The sequence below is a fragment of the Symphalangus syndactylus genome, chromosome 20 (genome assembly GCF_028878055.3).
Source record: "Symphalangus syndactylus isolate Jambi chromosome 20, NHGRI_mSymSyn1-v2.1_pri, whole genome shotgun sequence".
Classification (NCBI taxonomy): Eukaryota; Metazoa; Chordata; class Mammalia; order Primates; family Hylobatidae; genus Symphalangus; species Symphalangus syndactylus.
Window position 1 is genome coordinate 67,213,010 of NC_072442.2, and position 10,152 is coordinate 67,223,161.

A 10,152-nucleotide genomic window follows, 5' to 3' on the forward strand; every position below is an offset into this window, starting at 1 on the left:
AACATGGACAAATGGGATCACATCAAGTTAAAAAGCTTCTGTGCAAAGGAATAGTCAACAAAGTGAAGAGAAAACCCACAGAATGGGAGGAAATATTCGCAAACTACCCATCTGACAAGGGATTAATAATCAGAATATATAAGGAGCTCAAACATCCCTACAGGAAAACATCTAATAATCCAACTTAAAAACTGGCAAAATATTTGAATAGACATTTCTCAAAAGGAGATAGACAAATGGCAAACAGACATATGAAAAGGTGCTCAATATCATTGATTGTCAGAGAAATGCAAATCAAAACTGCAATGAGATACCATCTCATCCCAGTTAAAATGGCTCTTATCCAAGAGACAGGCAGTAACAAATGTTGGTGAACATGAGAAGAAAAGGGACCCTCATCCACTGCTGATGCGCGTGTACATTAATACAAGCACTACGGAGAACAGTTTGGAGGTTCTTCAAAAAAATAAAAAAAATTCAGAATCATGAGTATCTTGTCTCTGATTCTTGCCATACCTTCGCTTGATCTTCGCTATTTCCAGAAGCCTTGAAACCTAGGCAACAGTTTCAATATTTTCTAGTTTCTCTGAAAATCTCATGAATTTTTCTATTTTGAAGTCTGCTTATTGGTCTCTGATTCTATGACATTGACTTTTTAGATTCCACATGTAAGTGAAATTGTAAAGTATTTATCTTTCTGTGTCTAGTTTATTTCACTTAGCATAATGTCTTCCAGTTTGTATAAAAGGATATATTTTAACATTCTCACCACAAAAATGAGTTGGTGAAGGGATGGCTATGTTAATTACCGATCAATATCACACTGTACCCCATAAATATACACAATTATTATTCATCAATTAAAAATTAATTATTAAAGTGTAATCTGCTTATTAGTTTGGGTTGATCCCTCAGAGAAAAATGGGAAAATTCTTTTTTTTTTTTTTGAGACGGAGTCTCACTCTGTCGCCCAGGCTGGAGTGCAGTGGCGAATTCTCGGCTCACTGCAAGCTCCACCTCCTGGGTTCACGCCATTCTCCTGCCTCAGCCTCCCGAGTAGCTGGGACTACAGGGGCCCGCCACCTCGCCCGGCTGATTTTGTTTTTGTATTTTTAGAAGAGACGGGGTTTCACCGTGTTAGCCAGGATGGTCTCAATCTCCTGATCTCGTGATCCGCCCGCCTCGGCCTCCCAAAGTGCTGGGATTACAGGCGTGAGCCACTGAGCCTGGGGAAAATCCTATCTTAATCTCACTATATTCAAAAAGGAAGTATTTTGCCTTTTTTTAAACAAATTTCATTGCGTATATTTAAGGTTCACCACATGAAGTTATGAGATACATGTAGACAGTAAAATGATTAGCATAGTGAAACAAATTAACATATCCATCATCTCACACAGTTACCCATTTTCCCCCCCTCTGGCAAGAGCAATTATAATCTACTCATTTAGCAAAAATCTTGAATACAATACACTTTATTAACTATAATCCTCATGTTATAAATTAGATCTTTTATCTTAGCTTATTTTCCCAAGTATTCTGACCTTTTCAGCTAGCAGACGATGAGAGGGACAAGGTGGTGGTGGCACTGGGCATCTCAACCAAGAGCAAGGTAAAGGCATTGAGGTGTTGGAGGAGTGAGGGACGGCCTGGGGACTCACCATGGGGCTTTGAACATAAATGGTTTAAAATGTTAATGTGAACTGAGTGAACTGATACCTCCCCTGCTGGGACATGTCCTTATAGGAACTCATGGAGCCAGAAGCTGGGACCAACAGGATAGCCGTTGCTGAGTTCATTCTACTGGGCCTAGTGCAAACAGAAGAGATGCAGTCTGTGGTCTTTGTGCTCCTCCTCTTTGTCTGTCTGGTCACAATTGGGGGCAACCTCAGCATCCTGGCAGCTGTCTTGGTGGAGCCCAAACTCCACACCCCCATGTACTTCTTCCTGGGGAACCTATCAGTGCTGGATGTCGGATGTATCACTGTCACTGTTCCTGCAATGTTGGGTCGTCTCTTGACCCACAAGTGCACAATTTCCTATGATGCCTGCCTCTCCCAGCTCTTCTTCTTCCACCTTTTGGCTGGAATGGACTGCTTCCTGCTGACCGCCATGGCCTATGACCAATTCCTGGCCATCTGCTGGCCCCTCACCTACAGCACCCGCATGAGTCAGACAGTCCAGAGGATGTTGGTGGCTGTGTCCTGGACTCGTGCCTTCACCAATGCACTGACCCACCCTATTGCCTTAACTACCCTCAACTTCTGTGGCCCCAGTGTGATCAATCACTTCTACTGTGACCTCCCACAGCTCTTCCAGCTCTCCTGCTCCAGCACCCAACTCAATGAGCTGCTGCTTTTTGTAGCAGCAGCCTTCATGGCTGTGGCGCCCTTGGTCCTCATCAGCATGTCCTATGCCCATGTGGTAGCTGCTGTGCTGCAAATCCGCTCTGCTGAGGGCAGAAAGAAGGCCTTCTCCGCATGTGGCTCCCACCTCACTGTGGTGGGCATCTTCTATGGGACAGGTGTCTTCAGCTACATGAGGCTGGGTTCAGTGGAATCTTCAGACAAGGATAAGGGGATTGGAGTTTTCATGACTGTGATCAACCCCATGCTGAACCCACTTATCTACAGCCTCAGAAATACTGATGTTCAGGGCGCTCTGTGTCAGTTACTTGTGGGGAAGTGATCACTGACCTGAGAGATGACCTGCTTTCCTGCCTTTTCTGGACTGAGGAAAATTTCCCGAGAAGACAGTAACCAACAAACCTTGTTTATCACCATTATTTCTATCTCCTGATGCCTGAGGAGTGGTGTTATGTGTTTGGCCTACAAGGAAACCTTATATAATTCATTCATTTATTCATTCGACAAATATTTATTAAATTACTTCTATGATCCAGACAATCTTCTAGGGCATTGGTGAGCAAAATGGACAAAAGTCTCTGCACTCAAGCAAATCACATGCTATAAAGGCAGGCTAAATAAATAAATAAGCATCATATATAGTATATCACATGGTGATACATTCTATAGAAAAAAGGTAGTAAGACAGGAAGACATGAAGTTAACTTTGGCCAACCAAGCCTCCTGGGCAAGTTGCTACCTTGCTTTGGGCTGTGCCCACTTTCTCGGTAGAGTTGAAATCTTGGCAGCACTTTATGCCTGGGCAGCAATGTCCTACAGGAAAGGGCCACTTCATCCCAGCCTAGGTAACCAAGAATATCACTGCAAAGTTTTCTTCCAGAGGGATGTGAGACTCCCTCCAGATCAGAGTGTGGAAAGCTATTTTGAACCGTGGGCCCAGTGCCAGGAATCATTTCATTCTACTGTTCACCTTTCACCTCCCATAAAATCAGTTCCCTCTCTTTAATACCACACGAGAATCCCATAGGATGATCAGGCAACAGGTGGGGTCTAGAGAAGGAAAGAGCTACTAAATAAAAACTATGTTAATACGTACATGATATACCTTAAGATCAAAAAGGGAATGTTCTATTTCCATCCCCTGTGGTATCTTTCTGTCTTATTTGATAAGTCATCTTCCTGACACATATGATACTTTTTGAAAGAGTAAGTGTTTATGCTGTAGAATACCCAATACAACATTCTCCTCCAAAGTCTTACTTTTCTATCCCAAACCTTCTAGCCTGAAAATACACATCCATAAATGCAGTCCCCGGGAGTGATACCTCCTCCTAACTTTATTAATACATCAATACCGCTGCAACCCAGAGCATTGCCTCATCTTGACGTCTATCCAGGTTTCAGCCCATTAATTCCTGATTCTCTCCAGCCCCTCTAGGAAGACTGTTTACCGCGTCCTAGCAACCCTACTGTCCCTCTGCTGTGTCATCCCTAGAACTGTCCGTGGGTGCACCTGAACCTTGGCTTCTCTGCGATTTCCTCTTGGTGTTGACTGGAAGGATGGGCTGAGATAAGGATGTGAAGAAAAGATATGAGAGTGGGAGGTAGGAAAGGATTGGAGAGGAGCAATGAAGATGAAACGAATATATCGAGAGGGATGGAACAGGATGATGAGCAAAAGTGGTGAGAAGGAAGGATGGAAGTAATGAAGGAAATGACGCAATGAGAGAATGGGAAGAGAGAAGTATGTCTCTTACCTGATGCTCTTAGGTGTCCAGACACTTTAACATGAAAGAACTTGAGCTTCCCTAAGGGCAAAGTTCTTGTGAACGAAAATCAGGGACACGGGTTGTAATCACATCATTCCTATTCGTCCACTGCTCTGTGATCTTAGAAAGTTCCTTACCATGGTTGGGCTTGTGTCCAACTGTACCGTAAGGGACTGGGACAAGATTTCCTATCCATGGTTCCTCACATTTAATGACCTCTGATCATAATAGTCTGAATGAGCTTTTCCCTGGGTCTGAACACATCACAGAACATTTTGAGAGCATTACTACCACCATTTCCACCGCTCCATCTACGCTGTGAGCATCTAACACTTGTCTATGACCCCCAAAGATCCCAGGCCCTGGCACTGCCTCCTGTGTGGCATTGCCACCTCCTTTCCTGTGTTCCACCTGTCCTCCAACACCGAGGGGTTTCCTGAACAAGTGAGAAAGATGTATTTCCTTGGGAGTTTCTCTCTTTGTGCTCTCAAATGTAAATATACCTATTTTTAAATGTTTCAGAAATATTATATCTGATAGTGGAAACATTCAGAAAATATTATTCTTTTAAGTGGGAAATAAAAATCCAATTATTCCTTCACCTCGCCAAAAATCTCATCAGAGTTAACTCCTCTTAAGAATTTGGTGACCAGGCATGGTGGCTCACACCTGTGATCCCAGCGCTTTGGGAGGCCAAGGCGGGTAGATCACCCGAGGTCAGGAGTTCGAGACCACGCTGGCCAACATGGTGAAACCCCATCTCTACTAAAAATACAAAAATTAGCCGGGCGTGGTGGCAGGCACCTGTAATCCCAGCTAGTTGGGAGGCTGAGGCAGGAGAATCGCCTGAACCCGGGAGGCAGAAGTTGCAGTGAGCTGAGATGGCGCCACTGCACTCCAGCCTACACTCCAGCCTGGGCAACAAGAGCGAAATGCTGTCTCAAAAAAAGAAAAAAAAAAAAGAACTTGGTGTTTAATCCCCCAAAGATTTCCTATATATATGATATGCCTATTTCACATCCGCAGAAACATACTGTTCTGTGATCTGCTTTATGTTTTTCTACATGTTATACAATGTAATCTTTTACATAACAAAGACTAAAATTCTGCTTTATCTCTTTTAATGATGAGATATCATTAAAAATAATAATAATGAGTATATCATTAAACATATAAACTATAATTTATTTAATCAAAACTCCACTGATATAACTTGGGTTGTTTCTAATTGTTTTGCAATAACAAATAATATTGTGATGAATATCCTTACAGGGCATTTTTCTAAATTTATGTAATTATTTTCCCAGGATTAATTCATGCAAATAACTTTATCAGATTATAAAATATAAATAACAAATATAAATTTTAAGATACACGTGCACAAACATATACACATCTTAATTTCTAAAACTTTTGGGCCAATTTATGGATTTGCTGTTATGATAGTGTTTGTTTACCCACATCTCTCCCATCAATGGTTGTTATTAAAAAAATTTTTCTCGATTTTTATAACCTGAAGGTTGAGAAATTGCAGTATTTTAATTTGAATTTTTAATTTCTTTTTTCATTAATTTTACTTTTATTTATTTAAGTAGGTGCCATGTACTGAGTAGTTACTAGGTACTAGTAAATGCTCTATCCACATTACATAAGAGAATTCATTTAATCCTTAAAGTCACTCTTTGAGCTATCATCCCTATTTTACCAACAAATTGAGGGATAAAATTTTGTATCAACCAAATATCTCAATAATTGCTGATCAGAGCTGATTAACAAATTATAATCAACATATTCAATATTTGGTATTTCCTTTATCTTATGGGGCATTCTTTTTTTAACTTTTAAGTTCAGGAGTACATGTGCACATTTGTTATGTATAGGTAATATAGGTTATATATATCTATATAGGTGTATATAGATAATATAGGTTATATATACCTATATTGGTGTATATAGGTAATATAGGTTATATAGGTAAACTTGTGTCATGAGAGTTTGTTGTACAGATTATTTTGCTGCTCATATATTAAGCCTAGTACCCATTAGTTATTTTTCCTGATCCTCCCCCTCCTCCCAACCTTCACTCTCTGACAGGCCCCAGTGTGTCCCTGTGTTCTCATCATTTAGCTCCCACTTGTAAGCGAGAACATGCAGTATTTGGTTTTCTGTTCCGAGTTAGTTTGCTAAGGATAACAGCCTCCAAGCTCCATCCATGTTCCTGCAAAGGACATGATCTCATTCTTTTTTATGGCCGCATAGTATTTCACAGTGTATATGTAACATATTTTCTTTATCCATTTTACCATTGATGAGCACTTAGGCTGATACCATGTCTTTGTTTTTGTGAAGAGTGTTGCAGTGAACATAAGCATGCATGTGTCTTTATGATAGAACTGTTTATATTACATTGAGTATATACCCTGTAATGGAACTGCTGAGTTGAGTGATATTTCTGTTTTTAGGTCTTTAAGGAATTGCCACACTGTCTTCCACAATGGTGGAACTAATTTATGCTCCCATCAACAGTGTATAAGCATTCCTTTTACTCCACAACATCACCAGCATCTGTTATTTTTTTACTTTTTATCTGTTATTTTTTTACTTTTTAATGATAGCCATTCTGACTGGAGTGAGAGTATCTCATTGTATCTTCAAATCCTTGATAGTTGCACTAATCTCTGCAATCCCTTCAGGGATGCGATATTGTTTTCTATTTACCATTTTTCTAGGTAGAGGCAGCTCTAATGGCTTCCATTTGGCCTTTCCCACCATAATAGCCCTCACCCTACCAGTCAAGGAGCCAATGTGAGGGTCCTGACACTGCTACATATGTCTATGCCAATTATGCATTCTGGCACTGGGGAAACAACCACAGGATGAGGACGGGGACCCACTGTAAGTTGGACCTGAGCTAAAACTCCATTAATTACCTGACCTCCATAAGCCCCTACTTTAACTGGAGGACCACAATGACGTTTTGGATCCCCTGGAATCAATGTCAGCTCAGAACCAGTGTCTAGTAGTCCCTGAAAGATCTGATTATTCCCCTTTCCCCAATGCACAGTTACCCTGGTAAAAGGCTAGAGGTCTCCTTGGGGAAGAATGGGAGAAAATTAACAGCATAAATTGTCAGTAGTGTAATGGGGTCCTTCCTCAAGGGGACCCCACCTCCCCTTCATTCAAAGGGTTCTGGGTCTGTAAACTGGTTCGAGTCTGGAAATTGATTGAGGGGCCATGATTCTCTGTTTTTATATATCAAATTGGTATTTCGTCCACTGGACCTGGAAGTTTTTTGCTTATATAAATCAAGTAAGAATGCAGTAGGCTTCCTGTCAATTTCACTTCTAGGAACACCACGATTAATTAGCCAATGCCAGAGCTCTACATGAGTCAGACTATTCTGATTGCTGTTTTGCCTCTGCTGTCCATTATGGTGGCTACAGCCACCTTGTCTTTGATGGTTGAGTGCTGCCACTTGGCCCCTGCCACCTTGGGATCCAATTATTCCCACTGCATTTAAATTTTATAGTTGAGTGACTGCAGTTCCCAATGTAAGATCTGACACACAGAGAGGAGCAATCACAGAGCTCTTCAAGGATGCAGGTGCTGCCCTCACAAATCTATTTCACAAAGTATTGATCAAGGGTATATCTTCTGGACCCTCCCAGCTGGGATGAGTAGGTCTAAAATGACTAATCCACTCCAGCATCCCTATCTCCCTAAGCCTTTGGATTCCTTACTCTACATTAAACCAAAGGAGATCAGGCATTTCCAGCCCGCTCACAGTGGGCCATCTTTTAATCCACATTTCAGCTAACCAAGCAAATAAGCTAGTGGAACCTTTTTTAACTCCCCAAGCAGCAACATTAAATGCAGAATCCCTGCTTAGTGGGCCCAAAGCAATAAATTCAGCAGATACAACTTTATGTTCCTTCCACCATTATCCCACACCCTTAATATCCATTCCCATGCCTGTTCTTTAGATTTCTGCTCATTTAAATTAGGAAACTCAAGCAGTTCTTTTGGAGTGTAGCACACTTCTTCATGGGTCACAATCTGAACCTCACATCTAGGGGCCTGCCAGGACTTTAGTCTAGTTATAGGTCTAGAAGCAAACAGGGGTGTTGGGGGTGGGTCCTGAGGAGAATAAACATTGCATGGCAACTGCCTCGGAGAAGGCTATTGCTGTTACCTTGGGCAGTGCAGGGTTATTCTCCTCAATCTCCACACATGCAGTCAGCAAACATATAAAAAAACTCAACATCACTGATCACTAGAGAAACGCAAATCAAAACCACAATAAGATACCATCTCATGACAGTCACAATGGCGATTATTATTATTATTATTATTATTTTTTTTTTTTTTGAGACGGAGTCTCGCTCTGTCGCCCAGGCTGGAGTGCAGTGGCGCAATCTCGGCTCACTGCAAGCTCCACCTCCCGGGTTCACACCATTCTCCTGCCTCAGCCTCTCCGAGTAGCTGGGACTACAGGCACCCGCCAGCACGCCCGGCTAATTTTTTGTATTTTTAGTAAAGACGGGGTTTCACTGTGGTCTCGATCTCCTGACCCCGTGATCCGCCCGCCTCGGCCTCCCAAAGTCAATGGCGATTATTAAAAAGTCAAGAAACAATGATGCTGGTGAAGCTGTAGAGAAATAGGAACACTTTTACACTGTTGGTGGGAATGTAAATTAGTTCAATCATTGTAGAAGACAGTGTAGCAATTCCTCAAAGACCTAGAACCAGAAATGCCATTTGCCCCAGCAATCTCACTACTGGGTATATGCCCAAAATAATATAAATCATTCTGTTATAAAGGTACGTGCACATATATGTCCACTGCAACACTATTCACAATAGCAAAGACATGGAATCAACCCCAATGCCCATCAATAATACACTGGATTAAAAAAATATGGTACATGTACACCATGGAATACTATGCAGCCATAAAAAGGAATGATATCTTTATTTAATTTATTTTTTTTTTTTGAGACAGTGTCTCACTCTGTCACCCAGGCTGGAGTGCAATGGCATGATCTCAGCTCACTGCAACCTCCACCTCCTGGGTTCAAGTTATTCTCCTGCCTCAGCCTCCACAGTAGCTGGGATTACAGGCACCCGCCATCATGCCTGGCTAATTTTTGTAGTTTTGTAGAGATGGGGTTTCAACATGTTGGCCAGGCTGGTCTCGAACTCCTGACCTCAGGTGATCTGCCCACCTTGGCCTCCCAAAGCAGGAATTACAGGCGTGAGCCACTGGTGATCATGTCCTTTGCAGGGACATGGATGAGGCCAGAAGCCATTATCCTCAGAAAACTAATGCAGGAATAGAAAACAAAACACCGTATGTTCTCACTTAGAAGTGAGAGCTGAACAATGTGAACACATAGACACAGAGAGGGATACAACATACTGGGGCCTGTTGGGGTGGGGGGCAGTAGGAGGGAGAGCATCAGGAAAAATAGCTAATGCATGCTGGGCTTAATACCTAGGTGATGGGTTGATAGGTGCAGCAAATTACTATGGCACACATTTACCTGTGTAACAAACCTGTATATCCTGCACATTTGCCCTGTAACTTAAAATAAAATAAAAATAGAAACACAACATTCCAAAACCTATAGAATACAGCAAAAGCAGTACTAAGAGGGAAATTTATGGTAACAAACTCCTACATAAAAAAAAAAATTTCAAATAAACAACCTAGCAATATACCTCAAGGAACTAGAAAAGTGAGAACAAATCAAACCCAAAAGTAGTAGAAGGAAAGAAATAATAATAAAGATCAAAGCAGAAAGAAATAAAATTGAGACTAAAAATGTGAAATATTAATAAGATGAAAAGTTGATTTTTCTGAAAAGTTTAACAAAATTGGCAAACCATTAGCTAAACTAATTAAGAAGGGAGAAAACCCAAATAAATAAAATCAGAAATGAAAAAGGAGACATTGTAAGTGATACCACAGAAATACAAAGGATCATTAGAAAATATTATGAACAACCATACACCAA

General features: G+C 41.3%; 1 protein-coding gene across 1 annotated transcript; it reads left to right on the forward strand.

Annotated features, from left to right (window-relative positions):
- The first annotated feature begins 1,752 nt into the window (after positions 1 to 1,752).
- On the forward strand, positions 1,753 to 2,688 carry LOC129470442 (olfactory receptor 3A2). The gene has a single exon (XM_055258280.2). The coding sequence runs from the start codon at positions 1,753 to 1,755 to the stop codon at positions 2,686 to 2,688; it is 936 nt and encodes a 311-aa protein (XP_055114255.2).
- The last annotated feature ends 7,464 nt before the right edge of the window (positions 2,689 to 10,152 follow it).